At 35.8% G+C, this 17,912-nt stretch overlaps 1 protein-coding gene across 1 annotated transcript; it reads right to left on the reverse strand.

Moving 5' to 3' along the window:
• Positions 1–8,504: 8,504 nt before the first annotated feature.
• On the reverse strand, positions 8,505–10,239 carry Defb127 (defensin beta 127). The gene is made up of 2 exons (XM_013070765.1): positions 10,191–10,239; positions 8,505–8,755 (listed from the first exon to the last, which is right to left on the reverse strand). The coding sequence occupies exons 1-2, from the start codon at positions 10,237–10,239 to the stop codon at positions 8,505–8,507; spliced, it is 300 nt and encodes a 99-aa protein (XP_012926219.1).
• Positions 10,240–17,912: the final 7,673 nt, after the last annotated feature.

Raw genomic sequence — 17,912 nt, forward strand, 5'->3', positions numbered from 1 at the left:
AAACATTAGCCAGAGCAATTAGACAAGAAAGAGAAACAAAAGGAATAAGGATAGAAAAGGAAGAAGTTAAATTATCATTATTTGTGGATGACATGATACTCTGCATAGAATATCCCAAAAATTCCACTGAAAGACTTCTAGATTTAATGATCAAATTTAGTAGCATACCTGGGTATAAAACAACAATAAAAAAATCAATAGCATTTCTGAACACAAAGAATAAACTCACTCAGAGGGAAATTAGGAAAACAACACCTTTCCAATAGCAACCAAAAAAAATAAAATACTTAGGAATCAATCTAAGAAAGGAAGTGAAAGACCTTTACATTGAAAACTTCAGTACTCTGAAAAAGGAGATCAAAGAGGATATCAGAAAATGGAAAAATATCCCTTATTTTTGGGTATGCAGAACCACTATATTGAAAATAGTCATACTTACAAAACTGTTATACAGATTTAATACAACCATGGTCAAAATACCAATAGCATACTTCACAGAATTAGAGAAAACAATCCTAAAATTCATTTGGAACCAGGAAAGACCTATAATAGCAAAAGTAATTCTGGGCAACAAAAGCAAAATAAGGGGCACCAAAATTCCCGATTTGAAATTATACCACAAAGATATTGTGATAAAAATAGCATAGTACTGGCAAAAAACCAGACTCAAGGATCTATGGAACAGACTAGAAGATGCAGAAACAACTCTAAACACACTCAGTCACCGTATCTTTGACAAAGGGGCCAAATACCTTCACTGGAAGAAAGATAGCCTCTTTAATAATAAATGGTGCTGGGAAAACTCACATTCCATATGCTGAAGATTAAACCTACACCCTTTTCTCTCACCATATACTAAACTAAAATCAAAATGGATCAAAGATCTAAATATTAACATAAAGACACGTTATCTGCTTGAAAGATAGAATAGGTAAAACTCATGAAGACATAGGTGTACTCAAAGACTTTATGAACAAAACACTTATTGCACAGGAAATATTACATAGACTGCATTTCTTAATCATGATGTCCCAAGCTCTGGACTATGGACTGGCATCAGTCTACTTCCTGTTAGGAAGTTGGCCACACAGCAGGAAGTGAGCAGCAGGCAAGTGAACAAACTTTATATGTATTTACTACTGCTCCCTATCCCTAGCACTAATGCCTGAGCTCTGCCTCCTGTCAAATCAGTGATGGTGCAGATACTTACAGGAGCACAAACACTATTATGAACTGAATATGTGAGGGATTTAGGTTGTGCACTCTTATGAGAATCTAATGCTTCATGAACTGAGGTGGAGCAGAAGCAGTGATGCTAGTACTAAGGAACAACTGCAAATACAGATGAACATTAGCAGAGACATTTGACTCCACAGAGACCATAATAAAACAATTGCTTGCAGATTCATATCAAAACGCTATTAGTGAGTGGCAAGTGATAATTAGGCTGCAACTGAGGGCAAGCTATATAATGGCAAGTGAATTGATGTACTTAAAACCTGAATTCTCTTCTTTCCCTTACCCCTCCCACTTCCCCTACTCCTTTAGACCTTTTCTTCCTATTTCACTATATCATTTATGCATTTTAATGCTTATTTACACTTTTGCATTTTCACACCAGAGAAACTACTCAGTATTTACACATGTGTGTCCTATTTATTTCACTTAAGAGTATGGCCTCAATGTGCATCCACTTGGCTATAAATGTCTCTAGCTTCTCCTTCTTTATGGCTGAGTAGTACTCCATTTTATAGAAAAACCATATCTTCTTTACCTAGTCTCCAGTTGACGGGCATTTCGGCTGTTTCCACGTTTTAGCTATTACAAACCGTGCTGCTATAAACATGGGTGAGCATATATCACTGTGGTATGACTCTTTTAATTCTCTTGGGAAGATACCCAGCAGAGAAATAACTGGGTCAAATGGGACTTCTAATCCTAGTTCTTTGAGGTATCTTCATATCGATTTCCACAGTGGTTGCACCAGTTTGCACTCCCACCAACAATGAAGAAGGGTTCCTTTCTCCCCACACCCCCGCCAGCATTTGTTATTGGCTGATTTCTTGATAGCAGCCATTCTTACTGGGGTGAGGTGGAATCTGAGCATTGTTTTCATCTGCATCTCTTGAATGACCAGTGATGTTGAATATTTTTACATATTTTTATTTCCTGCTTTTATTTCTTTGTCTGAGAAATGTCTGTTTATTTCAGATGCTCATTTTTGAATTTTATATTTGGGGGCTGGATTTTTTTGAGTTCTTTTTATATTCTTGATAGTAGACCTTTGTCTGAGGTACAGCTGGTAAAAATTTTTTCCCGCATTGTAGGTTGTCTCTTAGCTTTGTTGGTGGTTTCTCTTGGAGTGCAGAAGCTTTTTAATAAGATGAGATCCCAGTTGTTGATTCTTTGTGCTAGTTCCCGTGCTACTGAGGATTTGTTCATAAAGTTTTTTCCTATGCCAGTGTCTTCAAGAGTTCGACCTAACTTATCTTCCAGCAAGTTTAGTGTTTCTGCTTTAATATTTAGATCTTTAATCCGTTTTTATTTTAGTTTAGTGCATGGTGAAAGATAGTGGTCTAGTTTTAATCTTTGGCAAGTTGAAATTCAGTTTTTCCAACACCATTTATTAAAGAGGCTATTTTTTCCTCCAGTGAGGATGTTTGGCTCCTTTGTCAAAAATTAGGTAGCTGAGTATGTCTGGAGTTGCTTCCGTATCCTCTAGTCTATCCCACTGATCCTCAGGTCTGTTTCTTTGCCAGTATAATGCTGTTTTTATCACAGCAGCTTTGTAGTATACTTTCAAGTTGGGGATTGTGATATCCCCTGCCATGTCTCTGTTGCCTAGAATTGCTTTTGCTATTCTAGGTCTCTTCTTGTCCCAAATGAATTTTTGGATTGTTTTCTCTAGATCTGTGAAATAAACTGTTGGGATTTCAATAGGGATTGCATTGAATCTGTATAGTAGCTTTGGAAGTATGGCCATTTTCACTATATTGGTTTTTCCTACCCAGGAACAAGGGATGTCTTTCCATTTTCTTATATCCTCTTCAATCTCTTTTTTCAGAGTGTTGTAGTTCTCAATGTAGAGGTCTTTTGCTTCCTTTGTTAGATTGATTCCTAGATATTTCATTTTTTTGGTTGCTATTGTGAAATGGATAGTTTCCCTAACTTCTCTCTCAGTGAATCTGTTATTTGTGTACAAGAAGGCTATTGATTTTTGAGTGTTTGCCTTGCATCCAGCTACTGTTCTGTATCTGTCAATTAAGTCTAGAAGTCTTTTGGTGGAGTTTTTTGGTCTTCAATGTATAGTATCATATCGTCAGCAAATAATGACAGTTTAACTTCTTCCTTTCCTATCTTTATTCCTTGTATTTCTTTCTCTTCTCTAATTGCTGTGGCTAATGTTTCCAAAACTATATTGAGCAGGAGTGGTGATAGTGGACATCCTTGACTTGTTCCTGATTTTAGCGTGAAGGTTTTCAGTGTTTGACCATTTAGTATGATGTTGACTGTTGGTTTTTCATAGCCTTTATCAAGCTGAGATAAAGACCTTCTATTCCAATTTTCTGCATGGTTTTTATCATGAATGGGTGTTGAATTTTATCAAATGCTTTTTCTGCATCTATTGAGGTGATCATATGGTTTTTGTCTTTGACTCTGTTAATATAGTGTATTACATTGATTTACATATGTTGAACCATCTTTGCATCCCTGGGATAAATCTGACTTGGTCAGGGTGTATAATCTTCTTGATGACCCTCTGTATTCTGTTTGCCAGTATCTTATTGAGGATTTTTGCATCTATGTTCATTAGGGAGATTGGCCTTTAGTTCTTTTTCTGGGTTGGGTCTTTCCCTGGTTTTGGAATCAAAGTAACACTTGCTTTCAGGAATGAATTCAGAAGTATTGCTTCCCTTTCAATTTCATTGAAAACTTTAAAGAGTAGTGGCAATAGTTCTTCTCTAAATTTCTTGTAGAATTCAGCAGTGAAGTCATCAGGGCCTGGGCTTTTCTTTGTTGGTAAACTTTTAATTATGTTTTGAATTTCACTCATTGTAATTAGGGTGTTTAGAATTTTTATATCTTCTTTGTTCAACTTTGGTAATTTGTATGTATCTAGAAATCTGTCCATGTCGTCTGTGTTTTCCATTTTATTAGAGTACAGGTTCTTGAAGTAGGTATGGATGATCTGCTGGATCTGTTGTGAGTTCACCTTTTTCATTCCTAATTGCATGGATTTGAGCCTTTTCTTTCCTTTTTTTGACAAGATTGGCTAAGGGCGTATCAATTTTATTTATTCTTTCATAAAACCAACTCTTCCATTCATTGATTTTTTTGTATCATTCTCTAGGTCTCCATTGTATTGATTTCTGCTCTGATCTTTATAATTTCCTCCCTTGTATGAGCTTTGGGTTTGTCTTGCTCTTCTTTTTCTTGGAGCTTAAGATTCAGCATTAGGTTGTTTATCTGAGCTCTCTCTTGTTTTCCTAGTATAAGCATTCACAGCTATGAATTTCCCTTGTAGAACTGCTTTCATTGTGTCTCATAGATTCCTGTATTTTGTACTGGCATTATCATTTAATTGTAAAAACTGTCTAATTTCTTCTTTAATTTCCCCTCTGACCCATTGGTTGTCCAGGAGGGTGTTATTCAATTTCCATGTGTTTGTGAAGTTCTTGCAGTTTCTTATGCTATTGATCTCTAGTTTAATTGCACTATGGCCTGATAATATACAGGGGATAACTTTAATTCCTTTGCATTTACTTAAACATGTTCTTTGAACTAGTATGTGGTCTATTTTAGAGAATGACCTATGTGCAGATGAAAAGAATGTATATTCTGATTTTGTGGAACAGGGTGGAACACTCTGTAAACCTCTATTATGTCCATTTGTTCAAAAGTCCAAGCCCATTTTGTATATATTGTGACTAGCTATCCAGTGAAGCTATGACACCTTCACAATTGCTTTATGGCATGGATAGAGAGCACCCTGAATTAAAAGACAAACCTTTGTAGATTTTCAAAAGAAAAAATATGGGGCTGGGGATTTAGCTCAGTGGTTCCACTGCCTGCCTCAGAAGCGCAAGGTCCTGAGTTTGATACCCAGTACCAAAAAAAAAAAAAGAAAGAAAGAAAAGGTATGAACATGAAGAAGAGAAGCAATTATTATTATTATTATCATTATTATTATTATTATTATTTTATTATTTTGAGACAGAATCTTGCTATGCAATTCAGGCTGACCTCAAACTCACAGCAATCCTCCTGTTTCAGCCTTCCAGATGCTTGAAGAAGTAGTGGGCAGACCACCCCAACATGCCAGAGCTCAGGGAAGGATCTGGGCCCATCATTAACATCTCCAACCTCCCAAAATTCCAATAAGGTGCTATTAACACAGCTAGCCCTCTTGAAAAGTCCCACCATCTTTTGTGGAGATTTGACAGCTGTCAATCAAACAGCCCAATCTTTTGTTATTTTTCCTAACCACTGCCATGACAGCTACAGATATCCTGGATGCCCCACATGTGTGCGCTGACTGCAGTAGGTTTGAACTTGAACTAAGCAGTAGAATTGAATTTGAATCAATCTGTAGGCTCAGATTGGAAGGTTTGTGTTCAGAGAAATTTGGACCAATAAGCAGGTTTGAATTTGGACCAGTCAGCAGGCTTGAGCTTGGGCCAATCACATGCCTGAATTTGGACCAATAAGCAGGTTTAAATTTGGTTCCATTATAAGCAGTACCCACCTCAGGCTTCCTGGCTTGATCTAAGAGGGTTTCCTCTGGCGTACTAGTGTTCATGTCCTGCAGCTCAGGTCTTGTTCAAATAAAGCCTTGCTCTACTGTTCTATAAATCTCATGATTTTGGGTAAGTCCTGTAAACCTCCTCAGGATTATTCTGTGTAGTATTTATAGAAAGATTGCCTTAACAGAAGAGCTACAAACTGTAGGGGTTGTTAGCCTTGAAGAGCTTCAAAGACTAGCAGCCAACAAAAATCAGTGACAGAGAGCAGTAACTGGCAGAGACCTGCAACTCAGTATTGACCAATGGCATCTGGCATTAACTGGTGTCAACCAGCTGCATCAGGCCCCAGGGGTATAACAATAAGGGCTGAGGGCTCTTTGTGCTCAAAGTCTGGACCTACTGGAAGAGATGCAGTCTGCTGATTCATGATTTCCAGCAAAAGAACCCTCAACTGATTGGTGACTGGTGAAATCTGGACCTACCCTAGGTCCAGGCAAGATTCAGAGACCACAAGCTCTAGACAGGTCCCAGCTCCAGACCAGCTCCAGGCCAGCTCCAGTAGTCCTAGGTTAGGGACTGTTCCAGCACTGCACTGTACCCCCTGGTCTGAGTCAGTAGGCTCACCCCACCACTACCAGTTAAAAAGATGACATCACAAAGTATTTTAGGTGAACAAATGTGAGAATCTTAAAAATGGGGAAAATTATACAAGTAAAAATACAATAATTGGCTAAAAGAGACAGAAAATGAAATTGCCTTTTAACTTGTGAAAAAACCTATTATAGTTAACATTTCTCATAAAGAATTCAGTCTCAGTTGACTTTACCATTGGATTCTATCCAATATTTAAGAAAGACATAGCACACCTAGCCCTCTGTGGTCTTACACTATGATCTTATACTACTGTGGTCCATCGGTCATTGTTAAACACATCACTATGAATTGAGCTATACACTTACTGTGACTTCACTAGCTTTTTCTTAATGCCCCTTTCCTGTTCCAAAAGTTCATTTAGGTTTCCACATTACCTTCGGTTGTCATGTCTCCTTAGTTTCCTCTGATCTGCGACAAATTTCTCAGATTTTTCTTGTTTTTGATGAATTAGACAGTTTTGAGGAGTACTGGCCAGATATTTCTCAGAATGTCACTTTGAATTTTTGTGCTTTTTTTCTCATTGTTAGTCTGGGATTACAGATTTTGGGGAGGAAGATGACATAGTGAAATCCTATTCTTACCACATTATACCAGAAGTTCATGTTAACAGCACTGATTTCTCCATAAACCTGGAAACATGATTTTATCAGGGTAGAGTTTCCTTTCTCTTCCTTTCTATATTGCTCTCTTCGGAAGCCAGTTACTAAGCACAGAGAGAGAGAGAGAGAGAGAGAGAGAGAGAGAGAGAGAGAGAGCGAGAGGAGATTGAGAGTAATTGCTCATTTCTTGAGAAGGGGATATTTACATAAATTAGTTGGGATTATTCTATATGGTGTATCTGTCTTTTCTCACCAAATTATTAATTAATTCATGCCAGCAAGGATTCATAGCTATTTATTTATATATTATATTCCAATGCTATGTAATTTATTTTATTGTGCAAGTTGTCCCAGCTTTGGTCATTCAAAGCTCTTTCAGATTCACTCCTGTCTTCCTTTTACATGTCCCATTGTTCTGATTTTTAAGTACTTCCTTACTTTTTGCCAGTACAAGATCTTCTAGCCTCATCTTTCATATTCCCTGCCCCAGCCCTAGAATAGGAGATCAGAAGGTAATAAATGGAACACATGCCACAAATTAGTGTATGAATGAAATCTTATAAATGCCTGTAATAGTTATGGTGACACAGTATAAGAGACAAAACTTGAAAATGAATGTGAAATGTAGTTAGAAATAAAACTTTTCATGTTAAATATATTCAAAAGGTATAGCTTTAAGGATAAGGTGGAGTGTATATCTGGATCATCCTCGTGTTGTCCTGCCTATCAGGACAATAAAATCTCATATAATACTGTATTTCAAACTAATTTCTATGTTTTACATTTCACCCTAACTCCAAAGAGTCCTGATACCAAAGAACAACAGAAATGACAACAAAACTTATTTATGCTACGCTCTGTGTCACATGGTGAGCTCTGCGATGGAGGGCCTTACTCATTTGTCTTCTCAGCTCACTGCTGGTACACAGGTGCTTAGAGAATCATACTTCTCCATAGTTCACCGTTGAATGCTCTCTTTTTCATCCAATCAAAATGTATGTATAATTTCCTGAAATGTCCTATCTTTTCCAATTTCCTTCAATTTGTAGATGCCATTCTATTCGCTCAGATTTGCTTCCCAGCTAACAGTTCTCTGTTGAAATCCTGCATTTTTCACAAGGCAGCACTTTAATGCTAAACTCACTCATGAATTTCCTCCAATACTTGCTTAACTTTTTCCTCTCCTGAATTACATATCAATTTTCTGAATTTCTTATTCCAATATTCCATGTTATAGTTTTTTGTTTGTTTATGTTTAGTGTATTGGTTATAAGTGACTTTTTGATGAGAGGTTCTGAGTTGTCCTTATCAATTTATTACCTAGCATAGAGTAAGGGTTTAGCATCTGGTTAAAGAACAGAGTCAGAAGCCTGGAAATAATCTTTATTAGAATCTGCTTGAAAATCATTCTGGAGATCAAGAAATTAGAAGGTAGAAGATGCAGATCTCATCATCTTGATGTATTGGAATACACTAAGAAATAAATGAAGAGGAAATTAAACTTGATTTATGTGTGATATGTCTTGGGGGTTGAGGAAGTTTCCATTTTTTCTTCATCTTGAGGAAGAGTTAATGCAAATGGTGCTTGCTTTGGAGGAGGTGGCTTTGTAATTTTTTTCCATTCTTCCAATTTCTTGATATTGAGGCAACAGTATCTCCCATTTTCACATAGTACCTCATGTATTTCAGTTACTTTGCAGATTTTTCTGCAGTTTCCCTGTACATAGTGTCCCCAGCATTTCTTAAGTTGTTCTGTTACTGTTCACATGAAAGAACAATAGACCAAGATCAGTTTTTGAGACTGAAGATGACTTGGTTATGGGGAAGGGATAGGAGGTTTGTAGGAGTTAGGAGTATGGGGTATCCATAAGGCCCATTCTCATATCTTAAAAAGAATTCTCTAATAAGATGAACCTCAGCAAATCTGCCTCACTCTGAATGCTTCTAGGGCACTGTGTTCTTACAGCTGCCCTATCTCTCATGCTCAAATAAATTGTTGTTGTGTATTTATTCCTGAGTTAAATTCTCTTCTTACCCACTACCATGGCCAAGAATCATTCTTGTTACTATCGGGTAATTTTTTCCCTTCAAAGATCTTCCTTCCTTATTTATTCTCAGTATTGCACACTTCTGCCAGTGCATATCTTCCTTTGTTTCTATGTCATCAGAATAATCTGGACATCTTTCTAATTATTGAACTTGCTTTATCCCTCTATGACTTTCCATTCTCCCTCTACCGCCAGAGGTAAGAATTTATCCGATGTTCAGTCCCAGAATTCTCCTCACCTTACTATACATTTTTTCCTTTAGTGACTTTAAATACTTTCAGTGAGGTAAGAACCAGGCTATTCAAATTTCGGCTTCTGTAAACAAAGATGTTTCCTCCAATCCTAAATTCTAGAGCTTCTCTGAATCTGAGAAATTTAGCGTCAAGACAAACCATTACTATTGCTATAGTGAGGGAGAAATTCAAGAGATCTGGTTTTGAAAGAAAAAAGGAAACTCTAAGTTCTAAATTACAGTATGAGCTAGACATTATGCTAGGTGGCTTCACATCTGTTGTATCATTTAATGAAACCTCTGTGAGCCTGGTGTTATTATATTCACAGATGAAGAAACTGAGTCTCATAGAGTCCTCACTACTTATCCAAAGTTGACAAAATAGTAAATATTGAAGTCATATTTCTTAAACTTGACTCCAAAGAGGGCCGGGGATTTAGCTCAGTGGTGCCACCGCCTGCCTCATAAGCACAAGGTCCCGAGTTTGATCCCTGGTACAAAAAACAAAAACAAAAACAAAAACAAAAAAACTTGACTCCAAAGTTTGTGCTTTTTCCACTATTTACACACAATGATGTAATGGGCTAAAATGTATATTTGAATGAAAAAAATATGGCTGAGTGTCAGAGTAATACCTATGCAGAGAAATAAAGATATCTTGAGACATTGGGCTCATTCTTTTAAATAATAAGGCCTTCTCAGGAAATTATGACCTCTTTTCAGCTCTGTGACTACTTATTTTCAAGGATATTACCATGACCCAATGAAGAGGGAATTTCTCTTTGTGCATAGACTTTGGTCCTCCAGGGAGACCCTATCTCCCCATATTGTGGATGATTATATTCCCTTGGGCTCTTGGAAATACTCCATCTCATTGCTGATTTTCTTGATGCCCTGGAAAGCTTTGGGTTACCTGTGGGTTTCTGGATCAGCAGAACTGCAATAATCAAGAAGAGATACATAGTTAGGCTTCCCAGAGGTGGTGGCAGTCAAAACTCTTGGCCCTGAGAATTGCACAATATATCACCTTCTTCAGGCTTGGAGTTTTATGCACTAAACTAGAACAGGTGATGTGATATGACATGTGTCCCCAAACTTCTGACCCGTGGGCTGTGCAGCATGTAGGCAGATATAGCAAATTTGAGGTCGCTTACATCACCCACACAGAATTCAGAGACACAGCATATTCCATCCCATCACTCCTGATGCCATCTGTAGGCTGTCAAATGCTGGTTAGTGGGTCTGTGCCTTCCCTACTTTGGCCATCTGCCCAGCTGCACCAAGACAGTTATCTCCTCACCTCTCAGAAATAAGACAATAAAATGAACATAAAAATCTAAAAACTCAACAAGAAGAATTTCTAGAGATCTTCTCATAGTGGTTTTCTTTCATCTTTGAGAGGTATTGGTGAAAGTGAGTTTGACCCAAGGTCATCTGCTCAGAATTTAGAATGTTTAAAATTCTTCAACAAAGAAGCATGGCTGGGTATAAAGTATGTACTCTTGAGCTCTATTCAATGACCTTTATGTTTCTAGGGGAGAGAAAATGTAAGCAAGACATGTTCCCTATTTGTGCATGACTGTCTTTGGAAATTCCTATTATAGTTATTCTGTTCTCTTTACTAGATGTTAAGTACTTGATGATAGTAATGAAACCACTGTAAACCAGGTGTCTCATAAGTATGAAAATACACCACGAAGGTGGGAGATATTTCTCACATCTTCCAAAATCTTGACATCTGGGTATCATTGGATATGTATTCAACATCAAAAGTAATGTTAGCCTAGATCCTATATATCTATCAAGTAGAAGAGAGGAGCAGGTAGGATGTTCAAGAGGAATAAAGGTGGCATCCATGTTTAACAGAAATGTATAATCTAAGGATGTTCTTTTATGTAATCATAGAAAGTAAAGGCAAAGAATTGATTTTTAACCCAGCAGATCTAATTCCAAACTCTTTCACACAAGGAAAAGGGTAGTAGAGTTTTCCCAAGTTCAAATAGAACACAGTAAACTGAACAATTTCATTTAACTTATTGTAAAACATTTGGAATATTTCTAAAGAAAACTTTAAAGTTATTTTTACAAAGGATCTGATAATAAATAATCTGTGTTCATTTTTAGCTAAGAAACCCACATGTATTCAAAATTCTGTTATGTACCATGCAAGATTCTAGTAATAAAATGGTAGATAAGATATAAATAGCATTACTTCTGATCAAGGAATTCACTTCAGACAAATGAAACATGGCAATGGGCCCATGTTCATGGAATTCACTGGTCCTAGCATGTTCATCATCACCCTGGATACAACAGTGAAATCACCTTTTGATCATTCAGTGACAGTGCTAACTAGGTGATAGATAATACCTTGTGTGCTCGGGCATTCATTCAGTCCTTCAGAGAGCTGCAAATGCTCTAAATCAGAACTCACTACATGGTGTTCTTTTCCAACAGCCAGTATTCATGGGTCCAGGAATCATAGGGTAGAAATCTCAAGCCTCTGAGCAGGTCTTGTGCTAGATTTGATAATAAATTTGAGGGCTGCAGCTGCTTTCCTTTGCATGGTTTTATTGCTTTCAGTCTGTCAGGCTTTTTGTTCAATAAATGTCTAAACTCAGTGCTTTCCAGTAGTGATAATCTCCAGATCAAGGGCCAACTTTAATTTTAATTGATATGCAAAGAAACTCTGAAAAAATATGCCTCAGAAGCTGTGCACAGTTGTAAGTTAGATTGTATACTCAAATTATAATTATGAGGTTTAGATACTAGAATAGTATATAAGGTAGATATTACCACTTTTTAAAAACAAATGAGTTAATAGTGCTATACTATTTCAGTGTTGTGTTGTACAGTTTTTTCCAATAGTAATATCATATGTTGTCCTTAAATATTAAAGCACCTTTACTTTAACATTACCTTTTTCTGGCATTATCTTTTATAAACAGTAATGAGTTGTTGCTTTTAAAAACACTAAGGGATGGGCCGGGCATTTAGCTCAGTGGTTCTGGCACCTGCCTCCCAAGCGCAAGGTCCTGAGTTTGATCCCTGGTACCAAAAAATAAAAAAATTAAAAAAATAAAAAATAATAATTAAAAAAACACTAAGGGAAATAATAGCTGGGGAAATCTGTGTAGCTTTAAACCATTCATTAAACTCACTGTAGGATAAGTGAATAAAACCACCTACTCTTAACATGTAAATAAACACAATTTGTTCCAAAGATGGCACATTGAAACTTAGCTCAGGCCTACTACTGGGTTAAAGTGCTACTGGGTATTTCACAGTAAAAACTCAACATCAATAACTATGACAATGACCAAGTTTGAACTGCTAATGTTCCTGCTTTGCAGGGAATGGATTAATATTGGCATGTTAGGTCAAAAGCTTTCAATATTTGAGGCCCCTATCATGATTTTATTTCTTAATTCATGTACTGTATATCTATAAGTGAGAATAAAATGCCATATTCTTTTCTAAAAAAAGATGAAAATGGTTCTACTCACCATTATCCCTACTGACCCACTAGCAAAGTTTTTTGCTTCCTGTCTTTCTATCTCTCTTTTTTTGGGGGGGGTACCAGGGATCGAACTCAGGACCTTGTGTTTGTGAGGCAGGTGGCAGAACCACTGAGCGAAATCCCTAGCCCTGCTTCCTGTCTTTCTAACCTTAGACTGGTGGTCTAGAGGTCTTAGTTTCATGAAAAGACATAATGCTTCTACTGAACTGGAAGTTGACACTGTTGGTAGCCACTTTGGGGTTTTTATGCCTCTGAATCAACAGGTCAAAAGGGATGTACTCTGTTAGTTGAGGTTATCCAGAGGAAACTGGGCTGCTGTTGCAGAGTACAGAAGAGTATGTCTGGGATACAAAAATTGCCAGATAGTACCTCATAGTATCGAAATATTGTGTGATTAAAGTCAATAGAAAACTAGACCCACCAGATTCAAGCAGGACTGTTAATTGCCTAGACCCTTCAGGAATGAAAGTTTAGCTCACCTAGCTAGAAAAAACACACTACAACAACTGAGGTGTTTGCTGAGGGTGAAGTGAACATGGAGGGCAATGGAAGAAGGTGATTGTAAGCAGGTAACTGCACAATTGAGTTGTAATTATGTGAGCAGTTGCAGAAACCAGGATTATAACAGTTATGAATATTTCTTCCTTAATTTAGTATGGCTATATTTATATATTAATAAAGTAGTTTTGTTTCTTTTCTCATCCTTTTATCACATAACAAAATTATCTATTAAAAATATTTAAAATTACATCATGACATTTAAATTATTGGATATCAAAGGAAAGGATTAACTTTACCTGCGGATTTTGCTTCTTTTTCTGGAGAAAGAACTATGTTTTCAGTTTTACACAGAATATATGAATTATGTTAGGCAGAAGTTAATTTTGCTATTGTCCTTATGCTATTGTCTATTGTTTTATGCCTCTGAATCAATAGGCAAAAAAGGATTTACTGTGTTAGTTGAGGTTGGGGATTAAGTATGATTTAAAGGAATATGTATGTTGAAGAAAACTGGTAGAGCTAATAAACAAATTCAGCAAAGTTGAAGGACAGAAAATAACACACAAAATTAATAGCATTTCTATGTACTAACAATTAACTGTCTAATGAAGAAAACAATTCCATTTACAATAGTTCCAAAAATACTTAGAAATAAATTTAACCAGGGTGAAAGACTTGTATAAAAGCTGTAAAACAGTGAAGAAAGAAATTGAAGAAAACATAAATGGAAAGACTTTTATGTTCTTCAATTGGAAGAATTAATATTTTTACAATGTCCATATTATCCAAAAGAATCTACAGATTCAATAAAATCTCTGTCAAAATATCAATGACATTTTTCTAAAGAAGTAGAAAAAAATTTTGAATTTGTATGGAAACAGAAAAGATCCCAAGTAGCCAAAGCAATCTTGAGCAAAAAGAACCTGGAAGTATCACAATGCCTCACTTTGAAATATACAACAAATCTACAGGGATCAAAACTGCATGAAATTGGCTGAAAAACAGACACATAGACCAATGGAACAGAATAGAGAGCTCAGAAATAAACCCATGTATTTGCAGTTCATTAATTTCTGACAAAGGTGTTAAAAACATGCAATTGCAGTGAGTTTTACTTTTCAACAAAAGGTTTTGGGTAGCCAAGTATAGTGGCACACCCCTGTAATACCAGCACTTGGAAGGCTGAGGCAGGAGGATTGCTGCGGGTTCAAGGCCAGCCTGGGCTGTATAGTGAGTTCCAAGGCTAGCTTGAACTACCTGGGGAGACTGTGTCTCAAAAAATAATCTGAAAGGATTTTTGGAATAACTGGGTTTTACATACAGAAGAATGAAATTAGACTAATCTCACACCATGTTTAAAAATAAAACTCAAAATGAATTAGAATTACATGTAAGAGCCAAATCTATGAAACTACTAGAAGAGAACATGGTGGTAAATCTCCATAACATTAGTGTGGGCAAAAATTTCTTGGATACAAATGATACTTCTTTGTTTTACTGAAGTATTTATTAAATTACCCAAATTTTATTAAATATGGCTTGAACTGAGGGACAGAGAATATCAAGGTATGTTAAAAAAACGAAAAGGGTATTTGTTGATGTCATTCACATCATATACATAAGATACCTAAACAAACCAGAATTTCTGAAAATGAGTCACTTAAGGTTCTTATTAAAATCTATATCCTGGGACTTCTGCCCACCTGCACTAAAGAGGGTCTCTGAGAGTGGGGGCTGGGTAGTCTGCACTTCAGCAATACTCAAGAAAATGAATAGACATTTCTTTAAAATTTTTTTCCCATTAAGTTTATTGGTACCTTTTAGGTATAAAATAATTACATTCATCATTGGGATCTTGTACATTTACATGACGTATATTGGTTCTCATTTTTTCCCCATTCCCCTGACTTCCCTTCACCCCCTCCACCCTTCCCTATTTGCAAAGACTTTGTTTCCATTTTTTTCCTTTTCTCATATTTTTTCTTTTCCCTTTTTTCCTTTCCCCTACCCCTCCCACTTCCCCTGCACCTTTAGACCTTTTCTTCCTGTTACACAATATCAATTATACATTTTAAAAAATCACAATATTAAGATCTAGGAGACATTACCACAGATTTTACAGAATTTAAAAGGATATAGAAAGCATATTTCAAAAATCTGTTTTGAAATAAATTTGACAACTTCTAAGAAGTACCTTGGAAGACAAATTAATGGAACTAACTCTGGAGGAAATATAAAATTTGAATAGCACCTATTAAAGAAAGTATATTCCTAGCTTGAAAACTTACCTATATGTCAACAGCAGGCTCCTATACATTTTAACTGATAAATTATATCAAACAATTAAAGCAGAAAAAAAAAGGAACACTTCTCCCCTCATTTTAGGAACTCAACATTGTGCTAATCCTAAAACTGGATAAAGATAATAGAAGAAAAAAGTATGAACATAGATAGAAATTTGTTTAACAAAACAAACTATTAGAGACACTTCTTTAAAATTAAAAAAATTTGTTGGTACATATTTGTGGTACATAATAGACACTTCTTAAAAGAAGAAATTCAAATGGCCAAGAGAATTGATGAAAAATGCTCAACTTTATTAGCTATCAGGGAAATGAATTTAAAACCACAATGAGATATACCCTCTTACCCCATTTAGGCTGGGTAGTCTCAAAAAGACAAAAATATAACAAATGCTGATGAGGATATAGGGAAAAAGGGGCTCTACACTGTTGGTAGGAATGCAAATTAGTATAGACACTGCGGAAAACAGTTTGGAGATTCTTCAAAAAACTAAAAGCAGATCTACCACATACAGTATAATCCAGCTATCCCTACGTCCAAAGGGAATGATATCAGCATAACAATCAGACAGCTGTACACTTGTGCTTATTGCTGCACTATTCACAATAGCTAAATATGGAACCAACCTAGATGTCTATCAATGAATGGATAAAGGAATTGCAGTAAATATACACAATGAAATATTATTCAGCCCCAAAAAGAATGATACCCTATCATTTATAGCAAACTGGATGGGACTGGAGGACATTGTGTTAAGTGAAATAAGTAAGCTGCAGAAAGGCAAGCACCACATGTTCTTTCTCATATGTGGGTGTCAAATAATTGAGCTAAAAGTAGAATAGTGGTTAGTAGAGGCTAGGAAATGTGGGAGGGAGACTAGGTTAGATAATGGTACCCAAAAGTAAGTAGATAGAAGTAATAAGTTAGACAAGTGTTCTACAGTGTTCTTCAGTCTAGAAGGGGACTATAACTCATAATTATCTGTCTATATTTTATGAATAACAAGAAGAGAGGAGCTTGAAGCTTCCAAATACAAAGTAATAATAGGGAGATGGAATGTTAATTACCCTCAGTTAATCAGTGCATATTGTATGCATGTATTGAAATATAGCCCCATACCCCATAAATATGTAGAACTATGTGTTAATCAAAAATTGAAAAAAATGTTTGAGTTGAAAATGCTAACTACTTTGCTTTGATCATTACACACTGTATATGTGTATCAAATTATTACAAGTCAGAAATTTATAAAATTAAAATAACAAAAAATATAAAAGATTTCTTGGATATGATTCCAAAAGCATAGGTAACCAAAGTAAAACTACAGAGTCCATCAAAAAGTGTATCACACTTGAGGAAAAGAAAAACTTGTATAAGTATTTTAATAATAAAATTTATTGAGACATCATGAATTAATACAAGTTACCTTTTCCCTCTACAATTATAAGAAGTGCTCAAAGTTGTGGCCATTAGCTTCCAGACATTTATTAGTACGGCAAACTGCTGCTTGGGTAACCTTGGTCATTGAGATTGCTGTATGGGGCATTTTCAATTTCTTCTCTAAGGACCAGTAATGTAATGGATTTTCTGTGATTTATGACATTCTTTGGAGTCCCTCATATGAGGGTAGCACCATCTCTTGAAAATCATACTATTTTTCTTTTCCTGAAATGTATATATATTTTTTGGCAGACTCTGTGGAAAAGTAGGATTGTATCAAACCCCATTGTGGGGACTTTTTCAGAGGTGACAAAAGGGATTTAGAATAGATGATGGTTACAAAACATTGTGAATGTGTTCAGTATCACAGACTGTGCACTTAAAAATGGCTAAAATGGCAAAATTTTATTTTTTCCAAGTACTTAAACACATGTGTGTGCCTTTACATCACAAGGGAGAATATAGAGTAACTCTAAATAGAATATTTTTCTCTTACCACTTGAATTTACATTCCAAACATTTTCTTGCTTTATCTTCAAATATGCCCATTAATTAAGCAGTCATTTTTCTGATTTCCGAAAATTTGTATTTTGTTTTCTTCTTAGCATCATATTGTTACTTTACAGGTAGAACACACTCTTTAAATTCTCTAAATATATTAATTTTAGTTCATATGTTTGTTTATTGATTTTTTTCCTGAATAATAGTTCTTCTGGTGTGACTTTTACAATTTTTTTCAGTTATACTGCATATTTTTCAACTTAGATTGCCCATTCTTGTGTGATAGGCGTAACTAGTCTAATGGAAGTCAATTTTACCTATGAAAAATTGTTCTCAGTTAGCCTTTGATTTATGATGTTTGAAGATAAA

This window comes from Heterocephalus glaber, unplaced genomic scaffold (genome assembly GCF_053883595.1).
Source record: "Heterocephalus glaber isolate CG9 unplaced genomic scaffold, H.glaber_assembly_v1.0 deba00001532, whole genome shotgun sequence".
Lineage (NCBI taxonomy): Eukaryota > Metazoa > Chordata > Mammalia > Rodentia > Bathyergidae > Heterocephalus > Heterocephalus glaber.

Bases quoted from the DNA above. Each gene is read 5' to 3' on its own strand.
- Defb127 (XM_013070765.1), bottom strand. From the start codon at position 10,239: ATGTATCTCTTCTTGATTATTGCAGTTCTGCTGATCCAGAAACCCACA. The intron at 8,756-10,190 runs GTAACCCAAAGC...TCATGTGAACAG, and splicing joins GCTGATCCAGAAACCCACAG to TAACAGAACAACTTAAGAAA.